At 61.3% G+C, this 19,328-nt stretch overlaps 2 protein-coding genes and 1 non-coding gene across 3 annotated transcripts; 2 read left to right on the forward strand and 1 right to left on the reverse strand.

Moving 5' to 3' along the window:
• The first annotated feature begins 156 nt into the window (after positions 1–156).
• Positions 157–258, forward strand: PAN0_t008c0004. Its single transcript has 2 exons — positions 157–194; positions 224–258. It is a non-coding gene; the product is annotated as a tRNA-Gln (tRNA).
• A 474-nt stretch (positions 259–732) lies between these two features.
• PAN0_008c3637 (uncharacterized protein) lies at positions 733–11,757 on the forward strand (the record flags this gene model as incomplete). Its single annotated transcript, XM_014801138.1, has 1 exon — positions 733–11,757. The coding sequence occupies one exon, from the start codon at positions 733–735 to the stop codon at positions 11,755–11,757; it is 11,025 nt and encodes a 3,674-aa protein (XP_014656624.1).
• A 1,260-nt stretch (positions 11,758–13,017) lies between these two features.
• On the reverse strand, positions 13,018–19,152 carry PAN0_008d3638 (uncharacterized protein; the record flags this gene model as incomplete). The annotated part of the gene is made up of 1 exon (XM_014801139.1): positions 13,018–19,152. One exon carries the CDS (start codon positions 19,150–19,152, stop codon positions 13,018–13,020), a length of 6,135 nt encoding a protein of 2,044 aa, XP_014656625.1.
• Between the last annotated feature and the right edge of the window lie 176 nt (positions 19,153–19,328).

The following is a 19,328-nucleotide window of genomic DNA, read 5'->3' on the forward strand; positions in this document are numbered from 1 at the left end:
CAGAACCAGCGTCGCGGAACAAAGGTAGCAAGGTGAGCGCTGATCGTGATGGTTTTGGCGCAGCAAACCTCCACTTCTGAACCGCGCTGTTTGGTCCTGCGCGGCGAGCATCGCGGGGATATAGGACGCGCAATTCGAGCCGGCGGGCACAAGTGAGGTTGTGTGATGTAGAGGTTTAGCATTCCAGATTTTGAGGCTTCCGCCCAGCGGGTTCATTCGAAATTTCTGGCCACCTGGGTTCGACTCCCAGCACGACCATGATTTTGGCTGCTTTTTACCGTCAGGCTCAGACTCATGCATGTGGTGGAGGTCATGCAAGCTTCGTCGACGCTCGAAGGATTGTGTGCGACCACGGCAACCCATTGGAACGTCGTTCGGCTCGTCAGGGAAGGTGGCAGAGAGGGCGGCAGCGGCCTTGCATGAGTGAGCACAAAGGGTCCCGGTCCGTAAGCATTATTTTCGGAGAATCGGCTTGGAAAATCCGGCGCAACCGCCGTCACAACGCAGCGACGCACGTCCTTTTGAAACGCGCATCCTGCAGCTACTCGTGCAGGGGGTGACGGACCGCACCCACTTCACCGCTTCACCACATCCTTCTCGTCACCGTCGCCCGCATTCATCGCGGCTACGCCTTCCACGTTCGCCTTGAGCACACCTCGACCACTCAGCCATGGCGACTCTCACCACCTAGACGGCTTCGTCGGCCAACTCTTGCTCTCTCTTGGCCTCACCATGGCGTCCTCTCTGCCGGCCATGGGTGCGACTTCGACGGACAGCACATCGAGTCCTTGGAGGTTCGTCTGGGCATTCCTCGTCGGCCTCTTGGCCACAGCCCTCTTCTTCCGCTCCGTCTTGCCACGCCTACCGCGCATCCTCTTCCGCGGCAAGCTTCGCATCAGGCGAGCGGGCATCCGTGGCATCCGAGGCATCGAGTACCGCTCCAAGGGATTCCACAATGACTCGGCCGCCTTCTCCAGACACGAGGATCAGCTCGAACTCAAAGTGCAGCGCATCTACGCCTCCTACCACCTGCCCTACTTCCTCTGCAGAGCCCAGGACCAACCCAGTGTCGTCCCGCGCAAGAGCAGCGCCATCATCACCATTCATGTCCAAGGAGTCGGCGTACGTATTCCTCGCTCTTCCCACCACAAGCACCACCACAAACATGCCCAGCAACCACCAAAGCATCGAGAGCATGCAACAAGCCCTGCTCACAGCCCTGCGGCCTTGTCTTGGGAGCAGCAGGAAGAGCTCAGGCTCCAAAGGCTCATGAGCAGCCCCTCCTTGTCACCAACAGCCGAAGCGCCTGCCTCGCTCCACCTTCTCCCATCCCCGACACATGCTTCCGCGCATCTCGATCACCAGCTACATCCACCCGCCCCACCACCTGGCTCGGGCCTCTACCTCACTTTCCATCGGGCTGGCCTCATGTCCCTCCATTCGGTCCTCAGCCTTGCCTCGTGGTTCCGCACCTCGGTCATCCCACGCATCACGAGCCTCGTGCTCCGTGCTTTCCGCGCCGCACTCTACCTGCTCACCTCGAGCATTCCCGTCCTCACCTCCCTCGTCTCCGTCGAAATCGACCGCATCGAGGTGTACGTTCAGGAGGCAGAAGCAGTCGCCCGCATCGGCAGAGCAGGTCTTACCTTCTCCATGTCTCCTGGCTCCGCCACCGACGCCGATAGAAGCAAGTCAGCATCCAACGAAAATGCCGCCGCCGATCGTGCCTCGCCAAGCACCTTCTTTGATGCTATGCGAATGATGCCCACCCGAATGGGCTCCGGCGCCCGCGGCGTCGCCAGCTACCTCGTCGCTGGCATGTCTCCCAGCTCCGTCAAGGCACACATCCGCGTCGACAGCATCGAACTGTTCGAAGCCAACTTCAAGCCTTCTGCCAAGTCCAATCCCAACTCCAGGGTCAGCTCGCGCCGCAACAGTGACGCCGCTTCTTCCAGATCACCAGCTCGCGCAACCTCTCCTTCCTACGCAGAATCTGGGCCCTTTTCGCCCAGTCAGTCTGACGCTGCCATGGACACCACCCAGGACGATCCATCGCTCCCGATCGACGACAGCATCGACTCCGGCTATCGGCAAAGAGGCCCTCCGCGAAGACGCAGCAACAGTGCCTCCCGCTTGTCCAGAATGTCCTCCACCTCTCTCCGCGGCTTTGCTGACCGATGGGCAGATTGGGCTCTCGAGCCTCTTGTCGACTCAGACTTCCATGCCGATTCAGGCTGGACTCGCAAACATCTGTCAGACGACTTCCCCTCGGACAAGTTGCAGACCATCCCAACCAGCGCCAGAATCCTCTCCATCAACGGCGTCACTGAGCTCACCGCCAGCATCCTCATGGGCTCCAACCTCGCTCTTGGTGGCGACAAGACGCTGTCGGCAAAGCTCGCCCTTGGAGCCGCTGTTCTTCGACTCGATGCGGCACATCGCGCCTTGCGCGTCGTAGACGGTCGCAAGTCGCATGAAACAAACTTTGCCAACGCACCCGGAGGCGGTCAAAAAGGCACGCATCCGCCACATCCGCGTCATCCCCGGCCACCAGGCATGCGTCACAGCTCGCCAGCAGCCACTGCTCTTCACATGATCTCGTCTCTATCGCTCTCCCTACCCTCCGTCCGTGTCATGGCGTCTTCCGAGACCATGTTGCTGGCAACAGCTCCGCACACGGAGGAAATGGGTCAAGATTCGAATGCTGCTAGCTCGCCACCCGCTAGGCAATTCGCTTTAAACCTCGCCGGCTTTTCCTTCGATCTCAAGCACAGCGATCCCAGAGACACCATCCATCGCCGCTGGCTCGGCACCTGTGGCCTAGCGAAGAAGAAGTCAGCAGGAAGACCGAATCGATCCAAGAAGACAAGCGCGAACGACAAGTCGGCGGATCAAAAGCACAATCTCGCGGCCTCCCCTTTTGGATCCGTCGCAATCGACCATCGACGTGTCTTCCTGGTCGACATCAGCCTCGCCAGCCTCGAGGTCCATTGTCGAGAGCATGCGCGCAGTCAAGGCTCGCGTTTGCTGTTTGTTGGCGACCTCTCGGTTGAGTCGCGATCGTCCTGGACGCCGTTCGGCCTGCTCGCCTCGTGCCCCGAGTCGGCACGCATGCTTCTGTCGGGCGACCCGAACGAGCATGTCGCTGCGGTCGAAACCTCGGTCGGTGGTGTCGAGAGCAACGTCACCTTGGAAGACATCACGGCTCTGATTCAGATCGCAAACGAAGTGAATCGTCAAAGACAGGCAATGCGCAGCGCGTCGGCGTCGGATAAGCCTCGGCGTCCAAGAGCAGGCGGCAGAGGCGTTCCCAGACTGCCGAGGATCGCAGCAGGACTCCACATCAAGCGCATCTCTCTTGTGCTCGATGCCAGTTGTCGTTCACAAGCAGAAAAGAGGACGCCGCGCTTCAGCAAGGACGATGGGCCTTGCTCGAGGCAGCTCATCTTGTCCGTTCCAAACATCGACTTCATGTTTTTCGGAGAGTACCGTGACGAGTATGTCAAGCGCCCGATTGCCGAGAAACGCGCTGCCTACAAGGCTCTCAAGGCCGACACTCTCGAGTGGCCCATCAGCGGCAAGGAAATGTGCAAGGCAGTAGGCAAGGCCAAGAAAGAGCCCATGCGGAGCCCGCAAGTGTCGGTGGCGACTTTGACAGCGGAGCCAGAGGCCGTCACGCCCGGCCTGTCCGAGCCAGAGCAGCAGCGATACAACGAGACCAATCTGACCATGGAGGAGACACTTAGACGGATGCAAGAGTTGCAGCAGCACAAACCATCTCGAGCGGACAAAGCGCCAGCCACAGCGCGGCGCCCATCGATACGCGACGCCATGTCCAAGACCGGCAAGGTTCGGCTGCCCGGATACACCCGCAAGTCTTCCATGGCCGCCGAGACCAGGTTCAACCTGCGCTATCAGTTCGAGACATGCCTGGCCGTCGATGCCGTCGAGCTCTTCCTCTCGCTGAATTCAGCGGCGAGCTCAGCCAAGGGCCGCTTTGTGCGACCGGCATCAGCAACAACTCAGTCCTCGCCATCCCGCGGCACTTCGCAGCATCATTTGCTAGCCATGCACAGCTTCGAGGTGCACGGCCTGGGACGCGTGCCCGGCAATGCTGAGCCACGTGGCTCGGCGCTGTGCGACGAACAAATTTCGCTGTCTGCCGCCGATGCCGTCGCCGAATTCCGCGCGAACATCGAAGACGTCGACATTGAAGCATGGCAGCCGCGTGCGCTTGATACATACGCAGACATCGCCGCCACCATTGTGCGCGCAAAGCAAGAGAGCACGATGGCCGGCAGAGAAGGCCAAACTGACGGCGTTGCGAGCGACGCGATGCGAAATCATCCAAAGTCGGTGCACGAGCCCAAGCCGCTAGTCGAGCGTCTTCCTGGTGGATTGGCGCTCTACATCTCGATCGGACGCACAATTGCACACCTTGGCGGTCCCGATCATCGCATCGAGGATGATGTCGCCCGTGGCGTTGGTTTCGAGGCCGAGCGGATCGTGCTCGAGTATGCAGCCGTCACCGAGACGAAAACGAACGCCTCGACCCTAAAAACCAACTGGGGTGCTCGTACTGCCCTCGAGCTCTCTGAGGATCTACAACTGCAAGCGGTGTCGCTCGCCACTCGGCACGGCCGTGTCGGTCTGGCGCGTGTCGTTCTGCACGAGGCAGGCTTCTTCCCGATCCTAGACGCCTCGCTGGCCACACGACAACACACGGAGGGCACCGCCTCGGAACCCTTTGCGCGCGCCAAAGCGCAAGCCGGCCGAGCTGCCAAGAAGGCATCAGAGGGCGAGACGCTTGAACGCCCAGCTACTTCGCTGCTGGCTGAAGGCATTTGGAACTTCGACAAGAGCGATGAGCGCGTTCATCAGTCGACGCAGCATCGGCCAAGATTCCGCCAGCAGGATCGCAGTAACTTTATCTTGTTCTTGCCGTACGCTGCCGTCAAGGCGGTCGTCCGCCCTCCTCACGCCGAAAATAAGGCAGGGCTAGCTGGTACGAGCGAGGACGAAGTGTTCGTCACGACGGAGAATACCAACCTGCTCGCGTTCAAGATCGATATACTGCACACCTACTGCATTCTGCTGGCACTCGCTACGTTCAAGGACCTAGCACAGAGCGCCCGCAGACCGGATGTCGGCCTGGGCACCACCAAGCAGGAAGGCACGTCAGCGCATACTCCGGTCCGCCATCACCGTCCGAGTTTCTCATGCCGATTCGACATCAAGGAGGTCCACACCTTTGTGACGCTGCCAAGGGCCGTGCAAATCTTCATCCGCGTACGAAGGCTAGAGGTGCGATCCAATCCGCAAGACGGTCTCGCAGTCTCTATCGAGACCGCCATGGGTGCCGTGGAAAGTCCGAAGCAGATCAAAGGTGACGCATGGGAGGAAGCAGTGCGACTGCGCGATTGGAAAGTGATGCTCCCTCCCAAGCGCTCCGAAGGCAAGGTTCAGATCAAGGTCAACGGAGATGCTGCACTCATCCGCATTCCGTATGGGTACGCCGTCAATCCGATCATCGATAACACGTCGGTGGCCATCAAGGCGACCAAGCAGATCGTCCATCAGTTCCTCAAGAGCCGGGATGACTCGATCATCACGCCGTACGCCGAGGAACCCAAACTGCTCCCGGATATCGACATCAACATCCGTGTGCTTACTCTCGAGGCGCAGGACGACCCCTTTGAAACCAAGCTTAACCTCATCTGGCGCGCTGGTCTCGCAGAGAATTCAGCGCGCGACGAGCGCGAGTCTGCGTTTGCAGCAAAAGCGGAGGAGTTGGGAGCTACCAAAATGCCACACAGTAGCACCTCTTTCCGCTCGGGCCGGAGCAATGTCAGCCTCGGATCGTCCATCGCATCGGCAGACAGCGATTCCGAGGATGCGTCTAGCTTCACGTCGCACGACACGCGCTTCACAGCCTCCAAGCAGCAGCACGTCAGCTACGAGGAGGCGAGGATGGCGCTCGACGCCTTCAACTCTTCGAGCTGGGTGCGTCGCTACACGAACGCGCGCTCTGAGCAAATCCGCCGTCAAGAGGCGGTACTGAAGAACATCTATGGCCGCTTTCCCCTCTCGCGGAGTCACGACGAGCTGCCGATCAACGTGCTGCCGATCGGCAAAGCCGCGCCCCTCGTGCGCTCGACCATGTATCGAGTCGGCCTCAAAGTCGGCCAGGCGCACTTCCCCATCGATCAGTTGCGCGACTTCATCCACGAAAAGGGCGCTGGAATACCGAAGGACACGCCGTTTTCGCTGCTGGTTCCCCTGCATATCAAGTGGGAAATGGAGGAGTGGCGCGTCACGCTGCGCGACTACCCGATGCCACTGTTGCACGTGCCACCCACGCATCGATCCGAGAGCGACGCACGCAAAGCGTGGTGCTTCGAAGGCGACATTGTGATCGCCGAGCAGCTGGGCGGGCCCGAGTCGATTCGACACGTGCCGGCTGTGATTGTTCCGGCAGCCACCGGTCGTCCTGACGCGGTCGAGTACGGCATTGTGATCCCCAAGGTGGCCATGCCGGTCAAGACGTACGGCACGCCGACGGTGCGGCTGCGTACGCCGTTTCCGACGAGGCTGGTGTGGGGACAATCGATCCAGCCGACCATCCAGGATGTCATGCGCGTCATCGATGGCATCACACCACCGCCGCACGACCCGTCGCCCAAGCTTGGATTCTGGGACAAGCTGCCATTAATCCTCCATGGTCACCTCAATATCAAGCTTGAGGACGAAGGCGGCTTCAACATCCATCTCAAGGGCGGCCGCGATCCGTACGGCATCCAGGGTCAAGACGCAGGTTGGGTCAAGTCCTGGAAAGGCGGGGTCGAGATCCGCATCGGCTACGACAATCCGCAAAAGGAAGTCTTCCAAATCCTAAGCCACGAGTACGTGCTCGCGGTGCCGGATCTGACTGACTACGTCGACCATGCTGCCACAGGTATCCTGGGCGGCGATCAGCATGGCAACAGTCAGCAATCGTCCCGCGACGGCGAGGAGAGCTATCACGACTCGTACGATCGCAAGTCGCTTGGCGCTTCGTTCACCTCGAGCATGCATCGATACATGAAGGATCCTACCTTCCGCAAGATCGTCATCAAGCTCACCAACGGCGTGCGCTGGGGCGCTGGCCTGCATGGCGAGCGCACGTGCGACGACGAGACTTGTCCGAGACGGCCCAAGTGCAAGGGCGAGCCGTTTTATCGCGAGTGCCGCATCTTTGAGCGCATCGATCACTGGAAAGTGGTGACCAAGACGCGCGAGCACTTCGATTCGCTGCCGGAAGACGAGCGGCGCGACTCGTATCGCGGATGGAGGTCGCATCACCTGCATTTCTCGCTGTCCGTTTTCTCGCCCAAGAACGGCATCTCGAGCTATGGCGGCCAGCAGAAGCATGCTTCGCGCCTCGACGCGGTCAACAACTTCTACTTCACTCCGCTGGCCTGGGCACATTTCTGGGCGTGGATGAGGCTGTTCAACAGTGCGATGAGCTTGCCTATCCGCACAGGACAGCTTTTCCCCGAATCACCCCCTCCGTCGCCGAAGTTCGGCCGCTTCCTTGGGACGATCAAGTATCGCATCGATCTCGAGCCGCTCTTCATCACCCATCAGTACCGACAGTTCAACAAGGAGGACTGGGCGAGGGGTCTTCGCACGCATGTCGGCATCAAGGCGCGCATCAATGCGTTCACCTTGGACATGCACCAGCGGCAGCAAGAGATGGTCAAGGAGCGGCCCGAGCTCGGAGAGCCGCGCATCGTCTTCCACAAGCCCTTCTACGAGGCCGAGGTGAGCTGCGAGTCGATCGACCTCAAGACCTTCGCCGCACAGATGCGCGACGACTGCGAGATCCCCTCTGTCATGGACGAGCAGGAGGTTGGCGAGAGCATCTTCGACGACCTGTTTGCTCAAGATGTGCCCATCTCCGATGACGAGCTGGAGTGGGTTGATATGAACGATCTGGTCGAGCTGGACTCGCAGGCGATCAAGGATCCGTCGCCCAAGATCCGCATGTACCCGGCCATGGTGTGTCCGCAGTTCAACTATTATCGCAAGGTGGACTCGAAGCGCGAGCGGCGCGCAAAGGAGACGCAGAAGCGGGCGGCGAACGGCAAGAGGAGTCGCGAGCAGGGTGCCGATCTCGAGGAGCTGCTCAGCAAGCTCGAGCGCAGCAAGTTCGGCAGCGAGAAGAGCCACGTCTGCATGGTCGGCCAAAACGACAAGCCGTACGGCATTCAGCGCAAGATCGCCCAGGACAGGCTCAAGACGATTCGCAGCGAGATCGATCGGGTACTCAACTCGAGCGACGACGGCAGCGCAGAGTCACAGAGTCATTCGGAGGGCGTCGATGATCAGCAGGAAAGGCTCAACGAGCTGCACGGCCGCGAAAGAATCCTCAGTGGCTTCATCGCGCATCTCGGACGATTGCAGGAAGACACAGACCGCATCGAGCGGGCCAAGGCAGAAGGGATTCCGGCGCCAAAGCGATCGGGCACCATCGATCGCAACTTTACGCTCAACGCGACCGATCTTGCGTCTCTCTATCGCGATCTCGGGATGTTTGACAATCGCTACATCGCGCATAATCCGACGCTTTTCTTCAGCAACACGACGCGCACGCTGCTGCTCAAGTACTACTACAGCTCGCGGATGAGGCGAGGATATGCGCACCATATGACGGCGACGGCGGTGCGGTACATCCGCGAGCTGCTCAAGAAGAAGGACAAGGCAGGTCGCCCATCAGCTACGAAGATGAATGACTACCTCGACGCGGGTCGAAGCACGCAGCACTTGACACCAAGCACCGAGGGTGCCAATGGCCTTGACATCCTGCACGAGATGCTCGATGACATGATCAACCACATGCGTGGCAAGGACGGCTACAGCAAATCGGGCTGGGGCACCCGAAACGAGGGAGAAGAGGACGAAGGCTTGGAGGCAGGCATGCGCCCCACGGACGGCATCTCGGACGATTTCAACGTGGCCAAGAGCAACGTCTGTGTGCTACTCAAGCCGCAGATCGTGCTGCGCAGCGATGTGGACGACAACTCGACCGTGATCGTCTCGGCGCTCCGCACGAGGCTGCAGAACTATACGGTCCAAGACGAAAGCTGTGCGGAAGACTCGGTCAACGCGACCGTGCTCCGAAGGAACTTCTTCGCGCTCGACAGTCTGCAATGCTGGCATCCGAACGCGCGCTCCAAGTCGACCTACTTGGTGGAAGCGCGCGCCGACAGGCACGGCTTTGTTGCTCTGCCTCTCGAGGCGCTCGTCGACATGCATGGCCAGTGCCGCGACTTTGAACGCATTGTCCCGCACACCAACGCCAGCATGTACTACGACAAGTTCAACAAGCTGCGTCTGTCTGATTCGTCGCGCTCCGTCTCGACATTCCGTAAAGACGGCAAGCCGGTGCAGGACCACCTCCACCATCACATGGACATGATCCTCCTCAATTGTCCACGCTTTTCGGTGTCTGCCAACAGCGAGCACTTTGCGGCGTTGTACAATGTGGTGACGGACTTGATCTTGTACCGCGACCCGGCGCATCGCGATCATGCCAAGCGGTTGGAGGAGATGATGTTCAGCTACGACTTCACGGATGTCTCTGGGCTCGCAGACATTGTCACAGCACTGCAGGTGCGCATTCGCGAAGCGCAGGCGCTCATCGAGCAGTACCGCGCCGTTGCAGATCGTCTGAACGAGCGTGGGCGCACCGAATACGTCGCGGTCCTCCGCGATGTGCTTGAGCTGGTCACCGAGCTCAATCTCATCATGGAGGCCATCACCACGTCGCAGGACAGCAAGGGCGGCGCGGACCGCGAGAAGAAATCAGCACTCCGGTTCATGACGCAGGCGCAGGAGGTCGCCTGGAATATGATCGGCGACGAGGCGGGCGAGCTCGTGACCAAGCTTGCTCTGCGCGGCATCAGCTTTTCGTGGCTCAACAAGGCAGACAATTCGGCTGCGAACACGCTCGCCATCCAGGACCTGCAGGCGCTCAGCGTCGATCCCGACGCCATGTTTGCCGAGATCATCGCCAAGTATCTGCGCGCCCCGGACCATCCGATGGCCAAGGAAGGGCGCTTCCTCGATGCCATGTGGAGCGTGCTTCCGCCGGTGGGAGGAATCTCGATCGTCGACATGTTCGAGTTCAACTTGCACCCGGTCAAGATCCAGATCGAGCTGGTGGTGGGCCGCAAGATCATGGACTACATCTTCGGCACAAAGCGACAGCGAGAGAAGCAGGAGGAGGAGCAGAAACGGCTCGAAGATCAGACGAGACGGCAGGAGAAGGCGATTGCAAAGAAGAAGTCGCCTCTGGCACGGTTGTTAGGGGGCAGGAAAAACCTGACGGGTTCAGCGTCGTCGCAGACGTCGAGAAGGCCGAGCACGAATGCGAGCTCACGAAACGCCTCGACGGTCGACCTGGCATCGCGCAATGCGTCGAGCACGGATCTGCTGTCGGTCGGCCGACCCTCGTCCGACGGGTCGCGCGAGGACGATGCAGACAGCGTTTCGGGCCGCACTCGTGTTGCGACGGGTGGGATCAGCACGGGAACGGCCAAGGCGTCGCTCAAGTCGCGCCCAGGCACGCCAGCGAGCGGCAGGGATGCAGGATCGGACGACGAGCGGCGCGGCGACCAGTTTGCCATTGCGCAGCGCAATGCGGCCGAGATGCGCTCGCGGGCCTCGGCATACCGCACCTTTGTGTACGTCAAGATCTCGCAGACCATCTTCTGCTTGTCCTACAAGGGCGAGAAGGAAAAGTCGATCACAGATCTGTACGACCTCGTCTTCCGCACGCCCAACTTCGAGTACCACAACAGCACGTTTGGATATGTTGACCTGGCGGACACCTTCAAGAAGGACGTGTTCAAGGCAGCCTGGAACCAAAAGTCGACGTTGCTGCGCGATATCATCACGCACCGGCCGAACCGCAAGCGCAATGCGATCGAGAGCATCCGTGCCATCAGACAGGCGTCCAAGGCAAGGGAGTCGCTTGCGCCGTTGGACATTGCGGTCGAGCCGCCAACGCCAGCGGGGCGGTCGTCGTTTGACGGAAGCAGCCATCTAGTGGAGTCTCCCACGGACACATTCAGCTATCGCGGCGGAGAGGCGTACGGGGATGATGGACAGAGTATCGACAGCCAGGCGCTCGAAGCGGACGACGATGGCGATGGCAGCCGATCGGAGGAAGGATTGCAGCGGCCGGAGCACGTGCGACAAGGAACCGGTCAGACGCTCGCGGGCCAGATCCGCGACGAGTGGGGCCGAAACAACGAGCTGGAAGCAGCGGCTCAAGCCAGCACGCCCTCGTTGGCGTCGAGCGACGAGCGGCGCGACTCGGTTGGCGAAGTCGACGCCATGCTCCACCTCCACACCCCACGACGCGAAAGCGCCGATCCCGAGCCGAGCCGGCGATTCCCCGGACTGCGAAGGCTCAGCTTTGGCGGAGACTCGCCTGCGACCGAGCGCGGAGAGGCGCTATCGATGGCGTCTGCCGGCTCGTCGCCCTACCTCCAGCTCCCGCCAGGTGCCGCATCGAGACGAGCGAGCCTCGCGAGCAACAGGTCGCACTCACCGTCGTTCAAGCTGAACAAGCTCCTGCCAAGGTCGTTGAGGAGGGGAGCGTCGACGTCGGCGCCAGGAAGGAACGGAACGAGCCCGGCGGATGAGGAGCAACACATGCAGAGGGCGACGTCGTCCGACTATTCGGCGAGCATTCGCAGCACGCACTAGTGGCACACTTGCAATGGATGAATGGTTTTTGTAGACTCGATGAGAGTGCCCTGCAGCGTCGTGAGGCAGGAGAAGAGAGAAGAGTGTCGGTGGGAACAACCTCATTGGTGGGGCTCGTTAAAGGTTAGGCGGTCCCACTTTTGGAATGCGTGCGGTGTTGCGCTCAACCGTATCCTCTTCTTCACTTGTGTGCGTCGTTTAGCTATCCTCTTTGGCAATTGTATGCGTCGTTTCGCAAGATCATATGCGTCGCTTGTATCTGTGGGACCGCAACTGCCCAGAACAATCTCGTCGCTGCACACGATCAACCTCGTCGTTACGGGGCAACTGCATCGAGGCTGACAAGATGTTCTGGAAGCTGCTCAGCTTGTTCGCTAGAGCTTCTTTATCAGCAACACGATATCCCCTGTGGCATCAGTATGCGTCGCTTTGCTAGACCATATGCGTCGCTTTCATTTGCGAGAAGTGCAACCATAAGATCAACCTCGCCGCTGCTCTGGACCAATCTCGTCATTGTGTCACTCGTCCACATCTAGATCGCCCGCTTCACGGCTTACCTTCCAACCTCCATCACCTCCGCGCTCAATGCACAAAGCACCTGGTCACGGTCCTCTGCTTCATGAGGGGCAACGTTGTCTTGGTTCTGATGCAACACACGCTGCGTCGAGTGACCAGAAGCTGTCTGTTTTAAGTACAGCGTGTTTCCGATGATGAAGCTATATGGCGGCGAGCCAAGCCGAGCAGCTCCACGAACAATTTGCCCGTCACACTGTCTTTGCTCAGCTCGTTAGGCGACGTGGTTTAGCCAGTGCAGCGGCGAGGTTGTTTTGTGCAACTTAGGCCCCTAAGGTGAAAGTGGTGCATCTGGTCTAGCGAAACAACACTCGGATTCAATCGAGACACCTTTGGCGCGAAGCCGACAAGGCGCAACGGGCTGCGATGAGGGCAGAGGCGGCGGTGGTCTTTAGAGACGCCGGGAAGCGGTGACGTTTAACCCAATGTGGACGAGTGAAAGGACGACGAGGAAGCCGCACATATGAAAGCGACGCATGTGGTGCCGCCTCGAGCCACTGTGCACTGCCCGTCTCGTTCGGCCCCTCACTGCCTTTCTTGTCGAATCGCTCCTTGATTCCTGGCTTCGACTCAGACCATCTTGTCCACACGCTTCAGCCTCGAGTGTGACCAGAGTAAAGCATGTTCCAGTGCTTGTGCGGTGTAGAAATACAGTCTTGTGCGTCTATGGAAGCGGGCCTGCTGCGTCTAGGCAGACTGTGCACGCAGGGCGTGCTGGTTGAGGAGCGTATAGATCTCGGCCTCGACCCTATTTCTGTGTAGCTCGATGTCGTCTGCATCGACCACGTCCCCGATAACCGGCTGGTCATCGGCACTGCTGGCGAGCGGGTAATCGGGCCCGTCCGGGCCGAGATGAAACTCAAACTTGGCCGAGTCCTTGCCCTTGGCAAGCACGTCGAGCAGCGACGCGAGCTGCGCATCGTTGTGGTACACGATCGTGGTGGGTTCCGCCTTCTTCTCCACCTCCTCCTGCGCATCCTGCGGCGCAGGGTTGGCGATCTCGAACACATCTTGCTGCACACTCGTCGGCAGTGGCGGCATAGCGTCAAAGCTGAACGACTTCTTGTGTCCGCCCTGCGGCCGCGTGAAGAACGAGCGCGAGTCGTCCGCCGTCAGTCCGGCGGGGGTGCGCCACTCGCTCGCATCCGCCGTCGCATCCAGCGTCGCAAGGTTGGCCGCACTCGCGTCCGAGTTGTGTCGGCTGTGTCGCGGGTCGAGGTCCGAATAGACACTGCCGCGTTCGGCCAGGCCGGCAATCACCTGCCACACCACACTGCCGTCGGCGCGCTCCGTCACCTCGATGTGCCGCCTCGTGGCGCCGGGCGCCATGGACCGCCGCGCGAGCTCACGCGTCTCGGAGCTGGGACTGCCAAACTCGATGTCGTCGCCAGTGTACATGTCGTACAGGCTGCCTGCGTACGAGCTTTCCACCCTGCTTGCACGCTTGGATCCCTCGGCCGTGCCCGAATCTGGATGCAGCGTTTGCCGCGAGCTCAGCGTCGACATGGCCTCTTCCACCCCACCCGCCGGCATCGCGGTGGTGTCGGCAGCAGTGCTCGTATCGCCCGCGCCCGCAGAGGGGAGCGGCTCGTCCTCCGCAGCGAAACGGCGCGACTTGCGGCTCGAGCCAAACATCGATCGCCGGTAGTCGCCCAGCTCGAGCCCGGCGGGGACGATGATCGTACGTCGCACAATCGTGTCGCGCAGCGATTTGCGGGCGTTGGCAACGGACCGTTCGCCATCCTCGACAGGCGCAGAGGCGGCAGCAGTAGCAGCAGCAGGTAGGGTGGTGTCACCGTCCTCGGCCTCGACCGCTTCGCCATTCCACGACGACGGCGGCCGAGGCGTGCGCATCTCGTTCTCTGCTGCTTCCGCCACGAGCCCGGCGGGTGCATCCTCGGCGGCAGCTGCGACGTGCTCCTCACTCGTAGCTGCGGCCTCTTGCGCCTCCACCTCGTGACCGCCTGCTGATGCCTCCTGCTGTACGGCCTCCGCAGCATTCGCCTCGCCGACCTCCATCGGCAGCGAGATGGGCGGAGCCGGCTGGGGGTTTGCAGCCAGGTCCCTAGCACGCTGCTCCGGCGATCGGCCGATGATCGCCGTCGGCATGTAGGCGGCATCGCCGGGAAGAACGACCTCGGACTCGCGCTTGAGCACGATGGGCGTGCGCTTCTTGGATTTGCTGCGCGGCATCGAGGTCGAGTCGATGGGCAGCGTGTAGACGGGCGACGTGGGCGAGCGCAAGCTGCTGCCGCGGTCACTCGACACCGACTTGGGCGACGATACCGACGACAGCGTCCAGGGTGTGGTCCTCTCCAGCGGCAGCGGTGGCAGCACCGGTGTAGGAGCCTGCGGTGGCTGCGGAGGCTGTTGCGCAGTCTCGGCCGCGCGCGCTGCGCTCAGCTGCGGCGGAAACGGCTCGATCGTCGCACCGCCGAACGCCTGGTCGCCATTCTTGCGGCTCTTGATTTTGGAAAACAGCCGCGAGAGGCTGCCTCCATTGGCGCCTCCGTTCATGTACGGATGATTGGGGTGCACACTGCCACGCTCGCCGTTGATCTGCTCGGCTGCAGCGCCATCTGCTCCTCCCTTGATGCCGAAGCTGTCCGACGGACTCGCTTCGTGACCGAACGAGCTCGATCTCCTGCGGTGGAAGTAGCTGCTGCCCTTGCTCACGCTGCCGCCCTGCGATGCCGACGAAGGGCTCGCCTTGGGATGGCCGCGCGAGCCGTCGAGAGCGCCCTGACCCAGGCTGCCCCAGCCAGGCGATCGATTGCTGCGCTTGCTCGTCTTCGACAAACCAGCGGGAATCTCGGGCGTAAGCGCGATTTGGTTGGCATGATCGAGCTTCTGCGTGGTCGAGATGAGCTGCGGCGACGAGATCTGCTTGCTCACCTTCTTGAACGACTTCTTGCGTGAGATGCTCTTGGTGCGGAATGGCGGCGTTGGCATCGAGCCGTCGTCCGTGCCCTTGAGCGCGCGTGTCGCCGCGCTGGTCTGTGCAGCCACGTCATCCAAGAGCCGCGTGGGATCCGAGCCCATCAGCTGCGGCATGGCATGGTCGGTGCCGAACGAAGTATCGGGGCTCGAGTCCTGCTGCGGACCGTAGCGGTTCCATACGTCTTCGGGTGGGAACTGCTTTGCCTGGCTGCGGGGCGAGGCACCGATGTCCTCCTTGACGGTCTTGCGCGGGAACGTAAAGTTTTGCACTCCACGCGAGTCAGCCGCAGGAAGCGTGGGGCTGGTGTATCCGGCATTGAATGGATGCTGTTGTACGGGCGGGCTCGAAATCACCGCTTGTGAGTCCCGATCCGAACCCGCAGGCTCTTCAGCAACAGGCGGCGACGTGAACATGGACTGCTGGTGCAGCCGAGACGCCTGGTCGACGGCATGCGAGAGCGAAAACGACTCGCGGTTGCGATGCCCAACGGAGCCATTGAGCTCGAGCAGGCTCGGCAAGCCATTGAGCGAGCCGTTGCGACTGTGCAGAGGCGGCGATGTGGGTCGGTGGCTGGTGGTGACGTCGTACATGACCGCGCGCGGAGAGACGGGGGGATCGTGCGAAAACGAGATCGAAGGCTGGCGCGCAAGCGGAGCGCCCGGGCTGACAATGGTCGGCCTTCCCTCGGTAGACCCAAATGCGAGACCATTGCCTGCTTGCTGCTCTCTGCTAGATGGATTGCTCCACTCAGATCCCGTACCGATGACCAGATTCGGCGACGCGAGTCCTTTCGACTTTGCCTCTGCAAATCTGCGCTCCTTGAGATTGTCGTCCGCCTGAAGACGAGGAAGAGGAGGCACGGTCTCGGTCCCATCCGCCGTCTGGATGAGATGGTCCTGGAAGCGAGCGATTTGATCGACCGTGATGCCGGTGCCCGCCAACCGCTCGTCAGCTGTGCCGGCCGGAAGACTGGAAACAGGACGATCAGCGCCGGCCGGATCGGAGCCAGAGGCCATCTTGGCCCACAGGTCCTCCTCCTCGTTGGGGTCTGCCGATACGTCCTCGCTGGACGCACGAAGGCTGGCAGCATCGGTCGCCTTGATACCATACATTGCTCGCCAACGCTCTGCCTGCTCTGGCTCTGACGGCGGGTTGGGCATGAGGCCCTGCTCGTTGAAGAAGGTTTGTGTTGCGCTTGGCTGGATCGGCTGGGAGGCAATAGCGCCCGGCACAGGTGCTGGCCTTGGGGCAGCAAAGCCTTCATCGGTTGAGGAGATTCGCGACGATTGCGTATGGCGGTTCTGCTTGGAGCTGCTCAGCGATGTGTTGCGCTGGTGGAGACTCAAGCTCGTGCTTCCCGTCTCCGGGGAGCTAGGAACTGCAGCGCGATCGCTGCCGGACCCAAATGCCCCCATACCCGGGACCTGAGGCGACGCGACGCTCTGACTTGTAGATGCTGAGTTGCGCATGCTCTGAACGCTCCTGAGCGCATTCGATGCGTCCATGACCGAGTTGGTCGCCGGCTGGGGGCTGTGGTTGGCCTGACCCGCCATCGCTTGCAGTGCAGCCGCCGCGGCGGGCGACACGGCTGAGGCGGGCTTGAATCCAGAAGCGTAGTCGTGCATGGGAGCGCTCGAAGCAGGTGGAGGAAAGTAGTTGGGAGAGCGCGCGCTTCGGCTGAGCATGGGAGGCGGACTCATGGCTCCAGAAGAGCGACGCGAAGCATGCGCGCCCAGCAGGCTACCCTCGGACGAGCCCGTAGCGGATCGGACGTGTTGTCTGTAGTTGCGTCGAACGCTCGAGAGCGAGGGCTGCTCGCGCAAGCTAGGATGGGGAGCCACGCTTCTTGCAAGCGCCAGCTTGTCGACCGACGATTTACGGCTGTGCGAGGAACTGTAATTGGAAGCTGGTTGCCCAGCTAGGCTCGACCTTCCGGAGTTGGCACTGACGATCGAGTCGCCTCGCGACAGCGTCGAGTATGCCGGGCTGCCGGCAAACATGTTGGCATTGCTCATCTCTGGCGTGCGGAAGGGGCGACGCGTGTTGTCAGCACCTTCAGTCGGATGAGCGTGTCCGCTCAATGAAGAACGATTTGCCTCCGATGTCGGTCGAACGGCAGGTTCCTCTGTCGGCACGTTTGAGTCTGGTGATGGATCGGCCACACCTGGCCGGTGAGCGTCGATGGTAGAGGCTGATGAGACGATGCGCGACGCCTGAGAAGGCACCTCCGTTGCCGTAGCAGTCGAGTTGCGCAGCGACAGATACGTAAGCGCCGGACTGACCTGCAGATGTTCGGCGCCGTCAGCTCCGTTGGGAGGTGCCAAAGACTGCGTAGTTGGCTCTGCACCTTTGGCAGCGTCGGTCACGGTGAGCGCCGAGTCGGACGCAACGAGAGCGGGAAGCCGAGTTGCGGTTTGCGACTCGGGCAGGTCGGGCAAAAAGTCGGCGTGACCTCCGGGAAGCGCACCCGGCATGGTATCGGGGACGGGTGATGACGACAGGGTGAGATCACGGATGGGCGAGGACATGGCGAGACCGCCCTGTTCAATGTGCACAGCATCGAGCGTGGGTCCGGGAGCAGTGATGGTGGTGTCTGCGGCATCTTCATCTTCGGATGCTGCGTCCGCAGACGCGGCACCGGACGGCGCGAGTTTGTTGTCGGCAGCGCGGACGTTGGAGAGTGCAGAAGTGAAGGAGTTGGCGTCGCTGTCAACGGAAGATCGCTGCGCCTGGTGACTGGATAATGTGGCGTTGGTCCTAGCAGGCGAAGAACCGTTTTGAGAGGCGATTTGGGCGAACACCTCATCTAGCGCGGTGCTGACGCGTTTAAAGGCCTCGGGAGAAAGCGTGGTGAGCAGGTTGGAGTCTTGCCTGGACGACGAGCGCGAGGCCGATGCGGGGCCCGGAACTTGGAGCAAGGACGTCGAGGTGGGACTATCGCCTGCAGTGGATGCAGGTGCAGCCGATGCATCCGTAGATGTGGGCTGCGAAGCCGCCTCGTCGACTGCAGCGACTGGAGTATGCGCCTGTTTCGAAGCAATTGTGTCGTTGGACTTGGAGTTGCTGCGCTTCCTCTGTGCATTGCGAAAGTGTGCGTGGTCGCGGTCGGAGCTTCTACCGGTGAAGGAGCTGCCACCGGGTTTCCTGGATGGGGACCAGGCGGGGGAAGCGGTGCTGGTGGAGGCGGTGGTAGCGCGATCGTAGCTGTTGGACAGGTCGCCGAGGGATTCCGTCAAGCTGGAGAGCTGAGGGGCGGTGTTGGTGAGCGAGGTGCCCCAGGAGCCAAAGCCGTCGGTACCTGCAGCATAGCCATTGCGCCAGGAATCCACGGTGGCGGAGGCGACGGCCTGCTCGAGATCAAAGTCGCGCCCCTCTGCACGCGCCTGTGCCTTGAGCTGTTCGATGATGGCATTCTCCTCGTCTTCGGTGAGAAAGTGGATGTCGTTGGCCATGCCCGAGCCGATGGCGAGGTTGGCGGCGCGTGCACGAGCGCGTTGAGCACGCAGATGGGCGCGCATTGCGTCGGGTGTGACGAGCGATCCATCCGGCGCCCTGAGCAGCGTGAATCTACGCGTGAGGTGCGGCATGATGAGCGACTGGCGAAAGTCGGAGGTAGGTGGGAGGACATGGTCGAGGCTTGGCTGCTGTGCGAGTTGCGGCGACTGCAGCTGTCCGACTTGCATGCCGCGTTGCTGACGTGGACTGTGCGGCGAGCGCGGAGAGCCGGGTGCGGCGGATGCAGCGGCAATAAAGAGGCCGGGTCGTGGAGGAAGTTTCGATGAGGATGGAAAGGCGCCGTAGTCGGTTGGTCCGCCTTGATTGGAGGCGGCGGCGGCAGCGGCGGCCTTGCGTTGCTGACGCTTCTTGAACGGATTGATCATGGTGGATGGCAGCTCTCAACGCGCGGCCGAGGATTTGCCGATGCAGGCGCGGAAGAGCCGAAAGGCGCCGGTTCGAAGCTGGGCGAGACGGAGCAGAGAAAGTGTGACGGAGGCGCTAACGCGATTTCTTCTGCATGTGTGCTGGCGATGCGGACCGAAGAGCGCGATAGATGGTG

Source organism: Moesziomyces antarcticus, assembly GCF_000747765.1.
Source record: "Moesziomyces antarcticus DNA, scaffold: scaffold_v10008, strain JCM 10317, whole genome shotgun sequence".
In the NCBI taxonomy this organism is placed as follows: Eukaryota; Fungi; Basidiomycota; class Ustilaginomycetes; order Ustilaginales; family Ustilaginaceae; genus Moesziomyces; species Moesziomyces antarcticus.